Source organism: Mya arenaria, chromosome 2 (assembly GCF_026914265.1).
Source record: "Mya arenaria isolate MELC-2E11 chromosome 2, ASM2691426v1".
In the NCBI taxonomy this organism is placed as follows: Eukaryota; Metazoa; Mollusca; class Bivalvia; order Myida; family Myidae; genus Mya; species Mya arenaria.
The window spans coordinates 58,697,645-58,719,811 of record NC_069123.1 but is presented as its reverse complement, the minus strand read 5'-3'; the positions used below and the strand labels follow the sequence as shown (position 1 = coordinate 58,719,811).

The 22,167-nt window shown below is 36.3% G+C and overlaps 2 protein-coding genes across 2 annotated transcripts in view; both read left to right on the top strand.

Moving 5' to 3' along the window:
* The window catches only part of LOC128216291 (uncharacterized), a 33,302-nt gene extending 18,784 nt beyond the window's left edge, over positions 1 to 14,518 (top strand). The window contains exons 26-33 of the mRNA XM_052922861.1: positions 1,665 to 1,804; positions 9,033 to 9,174; positions 11,294 to 11,532; positions 11,724 to 11,901; positions 12,258 to 12,435; positions 12,593 to 12,848; positions 13,102 to 13,360; positions 13,998 to 14,518. Coding sequence (XP_052778821.1) covers positions 1,665 to 1,804; positions 9,033 to 9,174; positions 11,294 to 11,532; positions 11,724 to 11,901; positions 12,258 to 12,435; positions 12,593 to 12,848; positions 13,102 to 13,360; positions 13,998 to 14,518 — 1,913 coding nt within the window. The remainder of the gene's footprint in view (positions 1 to 1,664; positions 1,805 to 9,032; positions 9,175 to 11,293; positions 11,533 to 11,723; positions 11,902 to 12,257; positions 12,436 to 12,592; positions 12,849 to 13,101; positions 13,361 to 13,997) is intronic.
* Positions 14,519 to 17,294: 2,776 nt separating this feature from the next.
* On the top strand, positions 17,295 to 21,775 carry LOC128216281 (uncharacterized). The gene is made up of 3 exons (XM_052922850.1): positions 17,295 to 18,464; positions 19,938 to 20,496; positions 20,968 to 21,775. Exons 1-3 carry the CDS (start codon positions 17,331 to 17,333, stop codon positions 21,738 to 21,740), a joined length of 2,466 nt encoding a protein of 821 aa, XP_052778810.1. The 5' UTR covers positions 17,295 to 17,330; the 3' UTR covers positions 21,741 to 21,775.
* Positions 21,776 to 22,167: the final 392 nt, after the last annotated feature.

The window sequence follows — 22,167 nt, the reverse complement described above, 5'->3', positions numbered from 1 at the left end:
GGGGTTCGGACCCACATCCTCTTGGGTGAGAGACACATACCTATACCACAAAACCACTCCCACCCTATGGAAATTAGGAATTGTCTCGCTAATCATTCATCGCTAGTAACTCGAACACCGTGTATGTATCTGTGCTTCTCATATCCTCTAGGTTCAAATTAAAAGATGTTATTTCCAAAATGACATCAATTGTTGCTTGCCTTACCTATCTTTCATAAGAGAAGCACAGGAATGTGCTTTGCTTATACATTGCCCAGAGAATAACTATACCTCTACTGATGGGATGTCATTGCAACTTTAAAACGTTGACAGACGCACATATGCGCAAGCACCATTAATGGCATTATCATAAGACCCTGAACGGATTTAAATGCAACTTGGAATATAGAGATTCAATATGCAAGAACTGCACTCCTTATTACATAAATTATCCCACCAGTACCATTTTTTCACTATGGGTGCTTGTAATAGTAATTATTTGTTCGGAACATCAATACATAGTACATTGAAGTATGGACTTATAATTTGTGCATGAGGAGCATATCCTTCGACTTTGCCTTCTCTTGTATTAAAGACTTAAGATTATTCTGTACTTCCTTCGGCGGTTTATACGTGTAGAGTCCATGTTCTTTCTACCCACCTTTTATAGCAAGTTCACATCTAGGAACCAAAGCTCAGAGAGCCATTTTTGTGTCCGCTCCATTTCTCCTGTACCGATGGAAGAATTTAACATTGACACAGGTCTTCTACACATTAAACTGACATGCAGAGTACATGCTGCAGTTACCTACCTTCTAGATCAAGGTCACATTTCGAGGTTCAATATATAAAAAAAATGAATAAGGGTTCTATTTTCACCAACAATTATGTTCCCTTGTGCGTTATCTTATCAAAAGTCATATTTCTAAAATGTACATGTCTTCTAAATTGTTTTTGTCTGCTCCATAATTCAACAAATGAAATGAATTCAAAATGACTGGATACGAATCTTCTCCACATTGAACTGAAGTGTTGACAACCACGCTTCTGTTCACATCAAACGTATTTGCAATGTGTATAACTGGCAGTTAAAACAGAAAATAAATAAAAGTAATATTTTCCAATTTGTGCTTTTCTTCCCGAATGTGTACCCTTTAGTGGTACATACATTGTTTCCAACTAGAGCCCTGTTGTTTAATGTTAACTAATCCTAAACCTAAGAAAAACTTATCAGAAATTTGTTACAAGAAGAACGTTTATTGGTCCATTTATTATAGTTATGAATCACATTAGTCTTTTCCCCATTATTTAGCAATTATCTTTATTACCGTCGAACTTTTCGATTGAGATTAAACAAAGAATGTTACTGACATTTTTGGCGTTGTTGTAATACTTATTATTTAGGTTATGCATGCACATAAAATGTGTATCAGATGTTGTAAGTCAATAGTGTGTAACTATGTTGGTCGATAGCCACATAACGAATACATGTTTGATATTTACATATAAAATTCCACCAGAACTACTTATCTATTAATTTGTACTCATGGTTTATGACCTTGGTATCCTCAAGCAATGCATAACGGAAATCCATTGTTTTATCTTCGTGATTTCTAAACAAGGTTTGATCGAAACTTCTCTTACATGGAGCACACTACTATATATTTCTATTGCTCGCATTTCAGTGTGTTTCTTCAGCGTGATCGCACCCGCGTTCTTCACGATCCTGTACAGCATGGAGTGGGGAAAGACCAAGGCGAATGAGTGGCTTGTAACCTTTGTTCTTTCCTTCTTCCAGTCAGTCATCGTCGTCCAGCCCATCAAGGTCAGACTTACTATACACACTACTATTAGTTTAAACTTATTCATTTGACAACGAGTGCAACAGAAAAAAATATGTAAGGGCGATCTCTCGAAAGCAGGAACTACATGTTTTGACGGAAATGAAACATGCACAATTGTAAACGACCACTCTCTACACCGGCGGGAGCGGTATTTGTACATTAAATGTACAATCAATGGTCCTAAAACGTACAAAAATACCTTTACTATTGACACAAAACGTATGGCAGCATAAAATTTATCTTTCTCTCGAGTTGGCATGGTTCCAGACGCATGGTTCTGGTCTGTTATTTTAGAAACCGGAGTGTGTAACTGACCCGACTTGGTGAAAAACAACCAACACACGCTTCAATTTAACAACGTTTCAATTTAGATAAGTGACCTATGAAAGATATTTACCAGTAGAAACCATGCAAGTCGCTGGCATAGAAGAAAAAAAACGCTTCAAAATCCACTATCGACACGCCGAAAAGATATATTCACGAAATGAACTATGATCTTACACTGAACTAATTATCCTCACTCTATCTCTCTATATATTATTTATATTGTATGATCCGATATAACATCAGCAATATATTTCTAATTTGGTGGAGAAAGCGTTAGGGAAATGATTTATAAAAAAGAGAGTAAATTCCATATCAGTTATTAACTATTTATGAATAAACTCTGTTAGGTTATACATGTCAAATGGGTCCAATATATCAGAGTAGGATAATTACACTAATTGGACCATAATTCTGCCTATGAGAATGAATGATAATAGCCAACATGTCAACCCGATGGTTATAAAACGGCCACTTCTCGAAAAATCAGTGACATGGTTGCACAATCATATCGCGACTTCAGTACGCGTTAACAAGTTTAGAAGCAGTAAACATGGATGTCAAGTTATCACAGTTTTTGTTTCTAATTTGTGCGTATTTTGTCACGTGTATTAATGCACGTGAAATACTTGTAAAAGACGATATCGACTTACCTCAGAATATTTCAACAAATACTTATATTGAAATTACAAAACAACCGGACTTTTTACCGTTTTTTCCGAACTTCTCGAACAGGCCAATTTTACCGGATTTATTTTTGAAGGAGCAAGAACCGGTCTCATTAGTGGGAAACACCACACTGGAGACTCTGGTTAATATTCTTCGTAGCCGATTAAGGCTAGCAGATGAACCCATACTGGCTCGTGAGGTCGCGAAATTTGACACCGACATTCACAGGCAACTGATGGAGGTGCAGATTCGGTCTTGTCCATCTATCAAACTTTGTCAGGACAACAACGTCACCTTCGTTAGTGATGAAAGGAACTATTTTAAATCATGTTGCGATGCATGTAATTGTGATTTGGAAGTTTGCATGGAAACAAATAGCTGCTGCCTAGATATCGTACTTGATCCTTCAGTAAACTTTCCTCACCAACCAGAGTCATCAAGAAGCTGTATTCCTACTGGAACAGGGGAAAAAAGGAGTAGCATACATCGCCAGTTTGTCTACGCTGTAAGCAAATGCCCAAGACATAGTAACGAATCCGATTATGCAAGCTTAAGCAAGTGTGAAGACGCATACAATGCAGATGGCGTTGAAGATGTAATAGACATGATTCTTTGCTTTGATCGATGGACTAGAATGATATTTCGAAATAGGCATTGTGCTTATTGTCACGGAGTCCTTGACGCAGACTTAGAGTATTTCAATACCACTATAACTTGTAATTCACTTTTTGATGGAAGCATGTATGATGATGGTGATATAATACACAACATATTTAATGAGAAACATTGTTACATCACGGCTATCCAAGATCCAGAGTTTGAAAAATATTCATGCAAGGGCTTTGTAAACTCTTGCAACCAAACCGGTCTTTGGAGAATCTACAACGCGGACATTGAAGCGGCCTGCTTAGCATATACGTCGGTTTATTCATTGAACAGCAATTCAGAGCTTTCAAGATTTAAAAATATATTTTGTTACATTTGTAATGGATATGATCCAAATGAATTGAGAGATGTTTGTTTTAAAACGGAACAATCAATGAGTGATGATTCAATGACATATTCCTTCTCTGGCCTCTTGAACGTGAAAAGACCGAATACCATGCCAAACGCACATCTGAAACAGGTGAATGCATTAAACATATGGTTGTTTACTGTAGTATAAAGATCATGTATTTTAACTTTTAAGAGTAGTAATTGTTTGGAGTTCAATGTAATCTTACTTCTCATGGGATGTACTCTCTGTGAATCTGGTAAATGGATCACTCAAATTTCATTTGAGTCGTAGATTATATAATTTAGTACACGAAAGTAATAGAAAAGTAAATGGTCACCGTATTTTTCAGATTCCTACCGATGTAAATATATCCTGCTCAATATCCAGAAATCTTGTTGGCGAAAAATGTGTCCCAAAATTTACAACACTACAGAGCGTTTTGGTTCTACTCAATTTACGGACTATTCCCAAGCAACGGCTGCACATGAAAATATCCGAACTCGGCAGTATGCTGTTCAAACTGTACGACGATTTGAAGGACTGGTTTCCGCCAGGATTTGAGAATGAATATTGTAGCAGAGGCGCCAGTGCGGAGCTACATGCAAGTGCTGAAACAAAGCTGTCATCAGATAGCTATGTGGATGTAATCTATATTGACTACAACATTCCTCTTTTTATTTCACAACCATTCGAAATGGATGCCTTTTTCAACGATTTTCTTGATTCTTTCCGAAATGAAAAACTGGATGTTTATCTCGATAAAAATACATTTCATGCATTTAGGATATACATCATCGAACCACCAGACTCATTAGAGAGTCATAGAACAGGTCTACATAATAGGTTAAGATCAAATTTTGGGGAGCAGCCAGTAAGTTATAATGCGCCGATAGTTGGTATTGAATCTACACCAATCCCGGACTTAAACAGAAACACAACTGACACATACAATATGCACCCGTACCAAATAACGTCACTCGACAAAATAGACGACAGTAAAGTCAGCATTAGGTTGTCTTATCCATTATTCGATCACTTTTGTTTCGGCTTTGGGTTTCAAAGTCAAGTATTGGAATTTATGCACCTTATTGACTGTCCCCTAGTCAATATATCGAGAAGTAATAGTTCATGGATCACATTGCAGAACGGGAGTGTAAAAATGGAAGATGGATATGAAATAAGTTCAGACCGTTATTACATGTCCGGTCCAGACTCCATAGCGATATGCCTTAATTCCTATAAAAACTATACGGCTTATTTACAACAGATGTCTGGACAAGTTTTAAAGTATTCACCAGAAGTGATTGTGACCATCACATGTATAGGTCTGTCAATATTGTGTTTACTGATGTCGTTAGCTGCATACATCGCATTTCCAAAGCTAAGGCATTCACTCCCTGGTAGGAATTCCATGACCTTGGTCTCTACCCATTTTGCCGCTCAGGTTTTATATCTGTTAAGCAGTTTAGGTGGTTTTCAGTCTGGGTCTTTGACTTGCAAAACGTTTGGTATATTTGCTCATTTCTCCTGGCTGCTCTGTCTGTTCTGGATGAATGTCTGTACGTTTCATATGTTCAGAGTTTTAACCAGGATGACCGTCGTGAGAAGCAGTTCCAAGTGGAAACGATATTTCCTGTACCTCAGTTATGCCTTTTCTATGTCAGCAACATTTGTTGGTGTAAATGTCGTTGTCTCAGTGGTCAGCGATAACGGAATCGGGTACGGGAAACATTATTGTTATATTGACAATCAAGAAATGGTAATGTGTACATTTGCTCTACCAGCTGCTCTCATCATAGTATCCAATTTCGTGATGTTTGTAAGTGTTATTATAAAGATCAAAAGGTCCCCTTCAGTGCAGAAAAATGTAAAAAATGAACGAAATGATCTTGAAATCTTCGTGAAATTGTCCACAATTACAGGCATGACGTGGATTTTCGGATTGATAAACAGTGTTACGGAGATATCCTTCTTCTCGTACTTGTTCATAGGTCTAAATGCCAGCCAAGGCGTGTTCCTCTTCTTCGCTTTCATCTGTAACCGCCGAGTGTATTCTATGTTGATGAATCTGGTATATGGAACACCCGAACTGTCCACGACCGGAAATACTATGTCAACCACTGCTTCTTGAGGACTGAAGGGAACATAACTAACTTTTCCAAATCTGAAAGACATGGAATAGAGCAAAATGTTAACTATATGAAATTACATGCTCGCATAGTTTGATTGTGACGACAGCTTCATGCAAACGAATATGAAAATAATCATTTAAATAGATAAGGCGTGAGTGATTTTAGTTCTTTATTTTCAGTTGTGTTAAATTTAAGTTTACTATATAATAATACGATATGTGAGCTTTTATTGTAAATAAAACAATGTATACAAATACAAACAATAGAACGTAAGGCAAAATACACAAATACAAATTGACCCTAAATTAATAATATTGAAGATAAATACAAACATGATTTTAGGTTGATTTTAAATCACATATTATACTATATTACATATGAAACACTTTCGAGTCCGAATCCTCTTTAGAATCAATATCGGTGTCGTTTGTGCGAGGCCAGATTATATAAATATGGTATTGTACCACTTGTCATTCGGTTGGAGGCGGTGTTTAATATTTAATTTGTTACATTGCAAATGCATGTTGTCGATGTTCAAATGGAACCTTATATGTTAAAGTGACACTCTTATTCAAAATCACTACAAACACAAGTGTACCAAACATTAATTTTGACTTATAAACCTTGAACTACTTACTAAATGATGCATTTATGGAAATTATTAATTACTGATAAGAAGATTGTAACCGTGTATTTAATAGCAGAAAGCGCAAAAATATTAAATGATTGGTGAATGCTATAAGATTTACTTTGATCTACTATGGTCTCTTAAGGTAGAAATACTGTGTTTTCTGCTCATTTCTTTCAAATAAAACTCGGTATCCTTCATAAGAACCTTTATTTTCGACATTTGTTCCTCCCTTTTGGAAAAATTAAAACAATATTATTAATTATGGTAAATCTTATTTGGGAGTAATAGTGCATCTTTAACTTTATTTTAGAATTCTTTAAAATGTATGATGAACAGTTTTACACTTGTATCTTCACATGTGTATGCCGTCAACACTGTATTAGTTCCCTTAGGCTTACTGTGCGCATATTTAAGAATGCTTTAGTCATTTGAAAGTGTACACATGTACTAAATCCTTATGATATACATGTTTGTCAAATTGTAATCCTTTGAATGCCAAACTTCGCAAACATAGTCTTCTCTGTGATAAATCTCAATTGAACATTATTGTTTTATTTCATGGCATACTTTGTAGAAAATGATTTGTATGTATAATTCAAATATATATATATATATATATATATATATATATATATATATATATATATATATATATATATCAAGAGGATTGGATGTTGTGACTCCTTTGTTCCATATTGCCAATTTTACCGTTCTGATATGAATTAAAGTATGGGGCAAGTTAACGTTTGGGCGAGTGAGAGGTTGCACGTTGATAAACCATTTTAAATCCCCAGTGTGCGCCTCTTGTTTCGTTGGCCGTTCCAAGGCGGTTACCACCACATGTGTTCATGGCGGTTACCCCCACATGTGTTCATGGCGGTTACCCCCACGTGTGTTCATGGCGGTTACCCCCACGTGTGTTCATGGCGGTTATCCCCACATGTGTTCATGGCGGTTACCACCACATGTGTTCATGGCGGTTACCCCTACATGTGTTCATGGGAAAATTTAGATGCATAATGGTTTAGTTAATGCGATACACCCAATCATTTTTCGAATCGTATTACATGTTTGATCATCGTTCGTATGCAGAGAGACTCGATCACGTGGAACAGCAATGATTGTCGTTTGGTCTACGTAAGTTACTCAAACTATTCGGAAATGACAGGCGTTGCGTTACGGAAATTGCCAAGCGGTGAGAGCGAACGCAATAAGTCTTTGTACTGGTGTCCCCGAACACTGATAAGCAGCGTGAAGTTGACAATTTCTTTACCAAGGAAGATTTTATCAGTTTTTGGACAAAACAAATCATTTACTTTTTTTCGTAAAAGTCTAACGACAATATGACTATGTTCATGTCAAAAGGACTCAGACTTCATAATCAACAATGTATGGTGAGTTCTTGATCGTATATCTTTTTAAATAAGAAAGGTATTCAATAACATAATGAAAAATAGTGGATTCAATGCATTTCCTGGTTACAAAAGAAATGCAAATATCTTTCTTAAAATAGCTATAATCACGACAAAGCACCAATTGATACATTGTTGATTGAGTAATTCTGACAATTTGGACACAAAAACATATTCGTTTTGTATAAAGTCACTGCCTGAAAATGCAAATGTTTTTTTTTTATTAGAACTCTGAAAAAATCTTCCTTTGTAAAATTTGCTCAGCTCTTTATAGCAGCTACACATTTTGCAACAGATATATCTATTATGCTTATTAAATATTGAACCTTAAAGAAATAACAAAATGATTTTTAAACTTTGTATGGTGCGGTCCTTCGAACGACTTTTACACTATGGGAGACCATAAATTAAGTAAAAATAAAGATTCTTCAGGGATGCAGAAAATACAAAATCAGACAAATGCGTAGCATATGCATGAATTAAGATAAATTTAACCAAAACGGATATGAATATATTATGCTTTTAATTCATATAAAAATTAAGAGAACGTAGATGTGAGGGTCTTTTTAAATGAGGGTATTAAGAGAAGCGTCCAAAAAATCTCGTTATTTCTAATGCTCAAAGTTCAATTTGCATCTCAGTAACAAAGACGACAAAAGCACGAACCGTAAAATAACTAAGGTCTCATCTCCGTTGTATGTATACCATACGAACAAAACTGTTATTTTCATACACAGTTCACTGGTGGTCTCTCGAACGGACAATCGCTCGAAACCAATTGTTTGATCGGCAGGTTCTGAACAATTTTCTTCTCTAAATAATCTGATGATGGCAACATTTGTAAAAATAATGTTCATTAATGTTTGCTTGTTTTAAAGGGCAAACACAATGGTATTCAACTTAATCAAAATACTCATTTTACTGCATCAGAGTAAAGAGTCATTAGGTTTTCCAACCTCACTTTGCCGACAACGATGAAAGCTGGATTTAGGTAAGGTTTGATAGATAAGCCTAAATTCAATTTCGAGGTTTGTAATTTTCTAGGTACTGTGCCTTGTGGCGTTTATCGCGTGTGTCTTGAAAAAGCCGGACTTGGACGAAGAGAGTGACTGTACGAACGAGCTCAATCAAGCCATAGCCACACATGAGGCACAGGTCTCCAGCAAGGGATCTGAAGCCATTGATGGTAATTTGCATTTGTTTACTCAAGATATATTTAACGCGTTTTTGGTTCCAGAACGGCACGTCATATTCTGGCAATGCGTAACAAATCGCTTGCTTTATGACCTACTTGAAAGTGATGCTTGCAAAAAAATTTTTTATAAAAAAACACAATGAAAAATAGAACTATATTCTAGTCTTACAGTTCTTTTTTACATTGTAAATTACAATTTTCAACTCAAGCTCCTGCCCTTCGAAATCACACCATGATATGGTCACTTTGTTGCATTTACTCCGTACTTTTATTTTCTTATTTCAAAATGATGTCACACATATTGCCAGGAGTGGTCTTAGGTATTCTGTCCGTGTCTCACACTATTGTCTTCCCGTTTCGTATTCGGCATCATCACCGCATGCGCATCATTTTCTTCTACCGTAAATACGTACCAAAATGATCGCTTCTGCAAGTCCGACGGCAAAACCCTGGCCATGCATTACCAAAAGCCTAACCTCTTCTTTACTGCCTCTTATCCATTCTCTTTATCTCTTTTCTGATAGTAGTAATTTACAGGTCCGATGACGTAGAAACCAATCCCGACCATACTCTTGTTGCTTATATGTCCAATATTAGTACTCTTTCCGATTCTTATTCAAAACTGATAGTTAGCGTATTACTCGTCATGCATTTTAACTTACAAAGTATCGGCAATAATGACATTTTGGCAATCGGAGGGCAACCATATGACATATTTTTGCCTGGCTTAATCAGACCATTTCAAATGAAGATTTGCAAATTTCTTATTTTAGCTCGCCTTAATAATTTGTGAAGGTATCTACTAGTATGTCAACGAACGAATTGAGCTTCATGCGATCGGATTGAATGCGATTTAATTGTTAACCGACCTCACGTATTATTGGTGGAATAAACCGCCCTCCAGTCTTAAACAACACCAAGTTGCTTATCATGGAACAAAGTCAGTCTAGAATGAGCTTTCAAAGGACAATTTGACAATATACTTATGACTGGCGATTTCTACATAAACAAGATGAACTGGTTGATTCCTTCCTATAATGCTGAGCAGCTTATTAACTCTCCTATTCGTTTCATGTAGCATTTCGAAATCTTTTATTGACCTTATGCTTGTTCAACATCCCATTGTTTTGGCTTACCCATTGATCTCGGATCTTATTCGTTTTCATTGTAACCGTTCTTAAATTGTTCAACCATCACAATCGATGTAAAAAGGCGTTACGTCAAAGGTGACTTTACAAGTTTCCGCACTCATTTCCAGTCGACTTGCTGGAACTCGCTGCCCTTGATAACTTGCTGACAACATATCCCAGCTGCATTTGAAAGGACACCTAACAAAGTAGTAAACATAAGACAAACTTATGAGTCCTGGATGAACAACGAAATTCGCAAAAAGATTCCAAAAAGGCAACAAGTGCATCAATGGGCTAAAGCTAGAAAAGACGAAGAATCATTGTCTACATTTAGAACAACCAGGAACAACATCAATAATTAGAAAATCAAAAGCTGACTAACAAAATAAAAATGTTGAACAAAATAACACAGACAATATAACGGCTAAAATGTGATTCATATTAACAAAACAACTGACAAACAAACTTAAATCCTCTGGCCGGAAACGGATTTAAGTTACTATAGACAAAGATAAAGCAACGCTCGCAGTCGTACCTCGATAGCACTAATCATGATCCTCCAGAATTGCCACCTGCCAATCCATCAATTCTATTACGGTACAAGCCGTAAAAGTCTCTTTATATAATATTGATCCTTCCAATGCATTCGGTTCAAATCTAGTAAGTCCGAGGCTACTCACGTACAGATGTATCAGCTGCACCACTTTCTCACTTCCTCTTTCTTCCTTCCTCTTGGAAACCTGCAAATGTTGCACCAGTCTTTAAAAAGTCAGATCAATCAAATCCGTCCGAACAAAGTTCACTTCACACGTGTCCAGAACTTCATTGCTGCAACTAAACGTTTTGACTTGTAGTGCTGTACGGATATAGCCTTGTTGGCGGGCTGCTGGCCAATATTTGATACAACATCTATATAATACATCCATATATTTATGTACATTGTAGTACAACACACGAACTTTCTTTCACTCTATTCATAGAGATTGCTCGGAAGCGCCGTGAGGCGAGCGAGACTCTGGAGCCACCGGACACTGAAAAACTTGAAGAACAGCGGCTGGCTCGAATCAAGGAAGTTAAGATGGAGGCAATACTTAAAGAAATAGCTGTGTATGGCTTCTTCGTCATCATCCTGTTCTTCCTCTCCTACCAACAGAGGGATCTCCAGTCGTTTTACTACACAGAGAACATGAAGAGTATGTTCCTTGGAAAGTTTGAAAAGGTACTTGACCCAATCATATTAACTTCATATGGTGTGTAATGACAAGAAGAAAGAACTACATTATTATACCTGTATAGAAATACCGTATCCAAACGGCCGTTTATAAAACTGCCAATTGCATTACCACTTGCCTTCTAATTGAAAGGAGCATTACATAACTATTTATATCATAAAAATATTTAAAAAAACAGATATCGACGATGACAGACTATTGGGATTGGCTTGAGGGGACGCTGCTGCCTACGCTGTACGCTGCTCAGTTCCACAACGGAACCTCGCTTCACAAGTGGTGGGACCGCCGCTGCCTGAAGGACTTCGAATCGCGCCGCATGGGTATAGCAAGGCTCAGGCAGTTCAGGATTAAAGAAGGTATTTTCCTGGAACAGACATATCGGTTAAAGTTTGTGAATAAGTGTCTGCAACTTGCGTCGTTGCATCTTGACATTAAACGTGAACTGTTTAGTAGTGTAAACTTTAAACCTTAAATCATACTTCGGCGAAAACGAAGTTTCTTTCATTAACGTTGAAAAGGCTTCAGAGGAAAAATAGTCGTGCACTAAAACATTATTTCAAACAGGTGAAACATATGCCTGTTATGCGTTTTAACAAGAAATATACAAAATAGGTAATCGCACAGAAACGTTAAAAAAATTCATTGCCAACATTTCGATGTACCCTATTTTGTCGGCTATGACTATGACCATGCCTTGGTTTTAATGTTGCAGATTCGTGTAGCATACTGGGTCTCATGGAGCCTGTGATCGACCACTGTCGGACAGACTACAACTGGTTCGACGACGACACGAAGGCGCACCTGCCTTTCTGGAAGGAGACCAGTGAGGAGAACACTACCATCCTCGAGGAACGCACTGACGACCCCTTCGTATACCAAAACTCTTACAGGTTTGGTTCTCTCTCTTTTCTTCAAAGAAGCCTTCCCTGTCACGTCTCAAGTTTTCATTTCGAGTAAATATTATTGTTCTGTGTACTTAAAATCCAATGGACCAGATTTTATGTATTCGTTATTGCTTAAGTTTCCTTATATCATGTCTACATGCAGATTGAAGAACATGCCGTACTTGGCCACGCTACAGACGTACAAGGGCGGCGGCTATGTGGTAAACTTCGAGCGGTCATACAGAAGAACGGCGCGCAACCTGACGCGGCTTAGGGAGCAGGACTGGCTGGATCTGCGGACACGCGCCGTTTTCCTCGAGTTTACCGTGTACAATCCGAACGCTAACCTGTTCGCCTCCGCCATCATGGTTACCGAGTTTCCCGCTACCGGCGCAGCCGTCCCTAGGACCGAGTTCAAGGTACAAATATCGTTCTTATATTGTTTGTTATTTGCCTGACGTGTTATAGCTAAAACTTCTTTTAAAATTACATATACATACATAAGTTCATAGTATATTCCATGTATGCATGTACCTTTTTATCACAATACAAATTGGTCATAATTATACAGTTAGATGTCAAAAACAGAAAGCAAGTACGAGCTATTATATTACTGCATGCTCACTTAATCTAGATATCTAGTTAAAAAGCTTTACATTTTCTTAACCACAGATATTCCGTCTACAAAGCTACGTAGGAGGATTTGCAATCGTCGTGATCTTCTTTGAAGTGCTCTACTGCTGCTTCACACTCTTCTTCTTCGTTCGCTCTGTGAAGAAAGTGCGGAAAGAAAAGTGCAAATACTTCAAGACGTTCTGGGATATCCTGGAGTTTTGCATGCTGTGCTTTGCCGTCGCCTGTATCGCCATGTACGTCTTCAAACACATGCTGACTGAAGTCGCTTTCCACTATCTCAAAAAGCAGTCACAACGTGAGTGTTAATAATATATCTGATTTAAAAAGCTTTAAAACCTAGAATATAATATTTTCCCCGAATTAAAATTTAAAAGAAAACAGACACAGCTCAGTTACATAAGAATTACAAATTAAATGTAATTACAGTTGTTGTTGTTGTTGTTGTCGCCCTCTGCTGGTGTCATTGTTACATATATACATGTTACGGGACATCTGTTTTGCAATATGATGTAATAAATTATACAATAAGGTTTTCGACCCTAAAATATGAGCATTTTTATGCATAGTGACCCTGTATTATTTAGGTATCGTTTTAAGGCTGTATGTAAAGAGCAAGAATATATTGCAAACCTGTTTCTTTTTTGTGCCTTGATAGATAGCAAAAAAAAACGAAAAATCAACTTCAGCTTCAGTTAAAATAGAAAACAAAAATAAAAAATGCAATAACTTGAACCTCTAGTCTTATTTACTTTATATTGTGCTTTCGGACAATTTCACATAGTATTTATCAGCAGGTAATACCATTTCAAATATTACCAACATTTGACTGTGTCACCAGGCATCAAAATTTAACATTATCGCCAATGGCATTATAAACTACTTATTTATTTGTGGATGAAATACCTCAATACAATGCTATTTTACGTTTTCAGCGGAGTTTATTAACTTCCAGTCGTTGGCCATGTACGACGAGTTGTACGGCTATATGACGGCTTGTGTCGTCTTCCTCGCCTCCATCCAGTTCCTCAAGCTCCTTCAGTTCAACAAAAAGATGAACATGCTCGGCGAAACCGTAAAGCTGGCCACCAAGGACCTCAAAGTCTTCTCCATCGCTTTTCTGCTCTACTTTCTCGCCTTCGTCCTTACTGCGTACCTTCTCTTCGGCAAGCACATGGCGGGTTATAACGGTTTTGTACAATCGGCCGAATCCACGTTCGCGTTCACGCTGGGTGCCTTTGATTTTGACGCCATGAGCGGGTCACACAAATTCTTAGGACCTATCTTTTTCTTTGCGTTTATCATGGTTATCTACATCGGTCTTATGAGTATCTTCTTGACGATCATCGCGGACGCGTTCACGACGGTCAAGGAACAAACTGCTAATGCTGAAAATGAATACGAAATGGTGGACTTTATCTGGAAGAAATTCAAAGGAATAATAGGGGTTAAATAAGAGTCGGCAAAAGTGTTATAAAAAAAATCACATCTCGGTACCAAATTGCTTGAATGTTAAGTATAGTTATCTTCAATCTTTGGATAAGGCTTTACATATAAAATGACACATGTTATTATTGTAGTAATACTGTAATGATGTTATAACCTATCAATGTCCGTCCATTTTTGGGATTCAAAATAGATTTTAAAGGAATATTATATAACTATTAAAATATACGCATGCCCATCACATGGAACTTTTCGCCAAATGTTACTTCTAACATTTTAACTGATTTGGGTCAATTAATGAATCTATTTTGAATCTATCGTCATTCATCTGTTAAACTGTTTTCACCAACCTAGACAAGGGGCATTATTTTGTCCCGTTTCCATATATGTTATGTTAAGTATGTACTCGCTATGTAATGCTGCACCTATGTATGCTGCACGTGTCTTCAATGTAGTATTCATTATGGCCTAGAATAGTTTAAATTGTTCAATGTTTTGCTCTTTAATAATCCTATTCTCTCACAGATTATATTGATAGTGTTCTTTAAGAGCAAGATATGTACTTGATGAGGAGTAAATATGCGTATTCAAATGAAGTAAAGGCAAAATATTAGGTTAAATACAAAACAAAATAGAAAATAAAGGAAACATAATTGATTTCTTTTCTATTTAGAATATAAAAATGATTTATATAGTGTATGCAGTTGGGTAAGAATCTGAGATTTTTTGTGAATCTTGGGCCGGGGTTGGTTGTTATTGTTAACACGCGTATATACATACAGATATTGTAAAACTCACCAATCTTACATCTACGTATACTTATAAGAATGTACACGTATTTCCTCACCAATCTTACATCTACGTATACTTTTAAGAATGTACACGTATTTCTGCACACAAGTCTTAAACAAACAATTATATTGTTTCCATCTAAAACATACTGCAAAATTGATCAACCTACATTGCTGCAAAGTAGAATTATAATAGCTGTAAACATATGTTGAAAATGTTATTTATAATAACCATTTTTATAATATGTTCTAAACAATAAGTAGACAAAAAAAGTAGTTGAACTTATAGCAGATAATCACAAACATAATATGTAACAGTCAGTAATGAATGGTTAATGTATTAACATTAACAGTTCGTATGTTAAAACACTGTCGCTGGAAATGAAAAATGCGCTGTTGTAGCGTATAATGTTAAAATTGTGTCTGTGATAGTATGTTGTTTTAATATTCTATATCTTTATTATACGGTTAAAATTGAACTGTTATTTTTTCATTTATCTTGTTAGAATTATTGCCACCATATAACTATATTGTTCTTATCAATGTTCTCGCTTATTGTTACAACCTAAAGAACATCTAAGGATTCCTTCAAGACAGCTTAATTTTATTTATCAACGTCCATTTCGTTATGGAAATAAAATTTAAGGAACAAAACAAAGTTTACGCTTCTATTTACAAAAAAAGAAAAAAAAGCAGGAGTGTTGAGTATATACATAAAAATTAGCATGATGGTGTAGAGTTATAACCTTTCTTCAACACTCCGGTCCGGTTCTTGGGTCGACCTCACCAGTAATGAGTGTCCATGTCAGAGATCCATGTCAGAGACAACCGGGTCGGGAGGCGGACGTTCTAACCCTTAGCCTTCCCGAACTTTTCATAAGAGTTGTCCATTGGTAATGTTATTAGATCTGGTAAATATAGAAACTGGAATAAATTATTATACGTTTTAAGGTCACACGTGTATTAAACGTCTTAATATTGCAAAATTTCTGTCGTTTAAGGTAATGTTTTACTTAGTTGTAGAGTCGGATTAAGGTATATACCCTTAATACACTGGAAATTTTCAAATGTAATTGCAGTTTACAACTAGAAACGGAAGAAATATAAATCGTTTTAAAAAGATTATAAATAGAAGATATGACATGGATCCGAGATCTACTACAGGGTAGAATATGTATCTCCCGAAGCCGTTTTCTTTATTCCAAATGTCGATGAAGATCATTTTACGGTTGTTTTAAAAGCTCTGATACAAAAAATGCAAGTTCTGCTTCTCCAGAAAACCTCTACTTGATAGTCTTCAAACAGTGGATTATGCGCTGGCATTTTGTTTGCAGTTTTCCTGTCGTGTGTTAAAACCCCAGCCGTACCGGGACCAAACGTTTTCTTTTCAAAATGCGTTAATACTTCTGATGTTGAATTTCCACTTTTTTAATAAGATTGTGTTTAAATGTTGTTGTTTTTTTATATTATCTTACTGACAATATGCGTTTTTCCTGAGTACAAAAAAATTGCACATGTTGAACTTTTTTAATTATGATTTTTCAGAAAATCTAGCCTAATCCAGCCGTTTAATATTTCAAAGACTGCTGAAATATAATCCAATTAGTATAAATTGGAAAATATTGAGTGAATATTGACATGGCGACTATTTGCTTAAATGTATCCCGATGCCAAGTTTCCAGTGTAATATTAACATTAAATATTTATAAATATATAATTAATAGCTGGGTTTTTGTCATAGAAATCATCAGAATTAATTGACATTTAACATATAGAAATGTTAATACCATAACTATTGCATAAATAAATCAAGGTCTAATATCACATTGGTCCTGTATAACCAGGAACCCCAATCACAATAATAGGATAATTATTCCATAGGGATTCGACCTTAATGTCAAACGTTTTCACGTGAATATATAAAAGGGTTATGGGATTGTTTTCCAGTTACATTCTTTTCTTTATGAAGTGAAAATGAATACTAATATATTGCAAGTTTTACTTCTCAAGTCTTCGATATTTTTCTTATTAATGCATGCTCGTGAAATGCATACAGAGGATTATATTGACTTTATGCAGTATAATTTAACGATACCGCAATCTGAAAACACAACGCTAATGTTTCGTGACTTATTTCTAACCGAGCACGACCCGGTCTTTTTAACTGGCAACAGCACAATGGAAATTCTGATCAACATACTCCGTAATACATCAAAGGTACAAGACGAAGATATACTGTTTCGTGAACTCGAAAGCTTCGGCACGAATATCCATAGACATATGATAGAGATACAGATACGGTCTTGTCCCTATACTCAACTCTGTAACGTCCACCGTGAGGCCTATGATTATCCGGGATATTTAGACCCGTGTTGTGGTGCATGCAGTTGTGATTTAGAAGTGTGTTTGGATACAAATAACTGCTGTTTGGATATAATATTGAATTATTCTACACAGTTTCCACCACAAACGAAGTTGTCGAAAAGCTGTATACCTTTAGAAATTGGGCAGACATCGGGCGTTGGGTATCGCAGTCACATGTATGCTGTAAGCAGTTGCACACGACATAAAGACCAATCCGAATATATAAGCATAAACAAATGTGAAAATAAATACGTTGCAGGGGGCGTTGGAAGTGTAATAGACATAGTTCCTTGTTTTGATAGATTGAATAGAACGTTGTTTCGAAATAGACATTGTGCTTACTGCAATGGTGTTCTTGATGTCGATTTAGAGTACTTTAATACATCTTTGACCTGCGAAACACTCATTGACGGTAGTCGGGACGAAACTGTTCTTCTAGACAAAATATTAGAAAAAAGGTCTTGTAAAATAGCGTTTCATCCCGAGCCAGAGTTTGAAATTTATTCATGCACGGGCGCTGTAAACTCATGCAACCAAACCGGTCTTTGGACAATCTACAACGCGGACATAGAAGCGGCATGCTTAGCATATACGTCGGTTTATTCATTGGACAGCTTATCAGAGCTTTCAAGATTTAAAAATATATTTTGTTACATTTGTAATGGATATGATCCAAATGATTTGAGGCAACTTTGCCAAATACCGTATTACATGGACAAACATTCTGAGATATTTTCTTTCTCTGGTCTCCTGAACGTGCAAAGAAGTCTAGATGACATGTCCGCTGTTCGGGTGAATGAGGTACTGTAATTTGTTTATTACAAATGTCATGTTTATTGTCTCTAGTCATATTATCCATAGATGTGTAGGTATTACCGTGGACCTTCTACCTATGTGTGGAAGTGATATCTGTAATATTGACGGTAATGGGTTCCTCTTTTATAAATCACTTTGGATAATCACGACAGAAGCGCGAAAACTCGTGAATATTCATTAGCCATTCGCTAATTTCCCATACATATTGTATGCTGACATACATTCCCTATACATTCCCAATATAATTACAATGAGATTTGTACTATGCAAGTTAATGCACATTCATTCGCAAAATAAAACAATACAAACATGATACCACAAAATAAAATACAAAACATATGTTATAATTTGACAAACCTAGACATTGCGTGACATTTGTATATAGCCTGACTGTTTTACATACTGCTTGACAGTGATCTGGCACATGATTTCTCACAAATGTTGTGTCATTCGTGTGCATTGTGCATACCATGCCTTGTTGGATTAAGATATACACAGAAATAGGAAAACGTGACCAATGCTGCCATTTCAACAGTTTTTAAAAAAGTACTGCATTTAGTAACTTACACCACAATCTCAACCGTAACTCGTACCAACTGCACTAAAACAGTAAGAAATGTCTGCAACAATCAAACCAATGAGACCCAGTTAATAACTTGGTCCATATGATAATATTTTAGATAACAAAGAGGTTTTAATCCAGAAAATAACTAAAACATGGATGCTTTGCCATATATAAACGGTAATAAGTATTGACCAATTTCAAAGTTCACCCGAGGTCATACATAAAAAGTTACAAAAAAAGTCCCGATAATCTGGTTTACCTCAATGCAACTTTAAATAAAGGTCGTTCGCAAGTCCCAAACCCTGTATGAGGTTTCTTTATGGCAATAATACCTTAATTCCGATAAACTTGACCAAGCTACTCGAAACATGTTTAATCTGTGAAAGCAGGTTTAAGCGAGGCTATGTTTTGGGAAACATGTGTGTGAAAGAGTTCTGTATCAAATAAAAACAGAAAAAATCTTTATGACAATTATGATAAATCAATTTGTTTTAAATCATGTTTATGTAAGTAATTTGGCTAAATGAAATAATGCACTAAAGCTGAAGCCAGGGCTCGTTTTAACAAAGCATTTTAAGATATCTCTCAATTATTTCATTTGAAGTTCAACTTTTAAAGCGGTCTTATTATCTACTAACCAGAAATAACAAATGTCTTAACGTACTTTTATCTGGGGGTTTATCTCTCAATTATTTGGAGTTATATTTTTAGTCCAGATTGTTGTAACGCGGATAAAAATAGTCAGTAAAATTATAAATTTTGAGACGAGTACGAATTAATGTTTCGTAAAAACGACTCTGGTTAAGTATTTTGCGACTCATCCTTTCCCCATACTTTCTTTTATGTACTTTTGTATTTTAAAGAATATAGAAAAACTATACATTTTTTTTCAGAATCCGGATGAAGAAAATACATTTTGCTCTATCGCCAGAAGTCTTGTCGGCAAATGTGTACCGATGAGTGCAACAGTTTGGAACATTCTGATTTTTCTCGATATACGGGCGATACCCGAACAACGGCTGTATGTGAACATGTCTGAGATAGATAGCATGCTTCTCCGACTGTATGATGCTATTAAGGACAAGTTCGGGCCAGGATTCGACGATGATATTTGCAGCAGAGGAGCAAGTGCTGATATACATGCTAGTGCCGAAACAATGCTGTCATCGGAAAGCTTTGTTAATGTGGTTATAATTGATTTCTGCATTCCTCTTTATGTTTCAGCACCAATCGAAATAGATTTGTTTTTCAATATTTTTCGTGAAGCATTTCAAAATGTGAAATTAAACGCATTCCTCGGTAGAAACAAACCTCTTCAGTTCAGTTTGAACATAATAGATAAGAGTAACCATCCGTATGACTATTTAGGGGATAAAGGTGTATATAAGAGGTCAACATTAGGTGAATTTGGAGCACTAGCTGACATTCCTGAAAGCGTTGACCTGCCTCCTGGTGAGTTTCCATTCGGTATTAGATCAGCAGCATTCCCCAATTCAAATCAGTACCAACCAAATCAATATTATAGACCTTTGGAACGAATATCACGGTACGACAAAGTTGACGGTAAAATTCGAATTAAGTTGTCTTATCCAAACTTCGAAGAGTTATTTTGCTTTGGATTTCACAATCAAGTGTTGAATTTTTTACATCTTATAGACTGTCCCCTAGTCAATATATCGAGAAGTAATAGTTCATGGATAACAATGCAGAACGGGAATATAAAAATGGAAGGTGGATATGAAATAGGTTCAGACCGCTATTACATATCCGGCCCAGACTCCATAGCGATATGCATAAATTCCTATAAAAACTTTACGAGCTATTTAAAGCATATGTCCGGAAAAAGTTTAAAGTATTCAGCAGAAGTGATTGTGTCCATAGTTTGTGTAGGTCTGTCAATATTGTGTTTACTGGTGTCTTTAGCTGCATATACCGCATTTCCAAAACTAAGGCGTTCACTTCCCGGCTGGAACGTCATGTCCTTAGTCTCAATCCTTTTTATTGCTCAGGTATTGTACCTTATAAGTAATTTGGGTGGTTTTCAGTCAGGTGCTTTGACCTGCAAGGCGATTGGTATCCTCGTCCATTTCTCCTGGCTGCTCTGTCTGTTCTGGATGAATGTCTGTACGTTTCATATGTTCAGAGTTTTAACCAAGATGACCGTCATAAGAAGCGGTTCCAACTGGAAACGATATTTTCTTTATCTCAGTTATGCCTTTTCTTTGTCAACAGCGTTTACTGGTGTTAATGTTATTGTCTCGGTGACAAGGGAGAGCGGATTTGGTTATGGGAAATATTCTTGTTATATAGATACGCAAGAAATGGTAATGTTTACATTTGCGCTTCCAGTTGCTCTCCTCATAATATCCAATTTCGTGATGTTTGTAAGTGTCCTTTTAAAAATAAAAAGGTCCCCTTCAGTGCAGAAAAATGTCAAAAAAGAACGAAATGATTTGGAAATTTTCGTGAAATTGTCCACAATTACTGGCATGACGTGGATTTTCGGATTGATAAACAGTGTTACGCAGATATCATTCTTCTCGTACTTGTTCATAGTCCTCAACGCCTGCCAAGGTGTGTTCCTGTTCTTCGCTTTCATCTGTAACCGCCGGGTGTATTCTATGTTGACAAATCTGGTATATGGAGCATCGGAACTGTCTACGACCGGAAATACCATCTCAACCACTGCATGTTAAAGATTTAAGAGAAAATTACGTTGATTCAAATTAAGTATAATGTATATGTGCTGGTTTATACCAATTATTGCTCGAGTGTAATGGCAGCTGCATATGAATCACGCTCGGAATCACGCTCGGATAAATAATAGTAAAATAGCGATTTTTAGAGGACCTATTTGATAATGATTTAAAATTACTGCGCTTTATGACGTCAGTTAAAGGGGCTGTACTCCGTTTGATGAAATGGCGAAAAAAAGGAAATTGTCGAAAACTGACATAAACTTGATATCGATGTGTACAATGCATTGATACTTATTAACTGAAGTACCACATAGTTTACAAATAATTTATTTTCGCAGTTTTTTCGAATTTTTCCATTAAAAAAAAGATTACTAGGTATGTCTATCTAGTAGAATTCATTCCTTAAGCGTGATTGGCTGGTCGA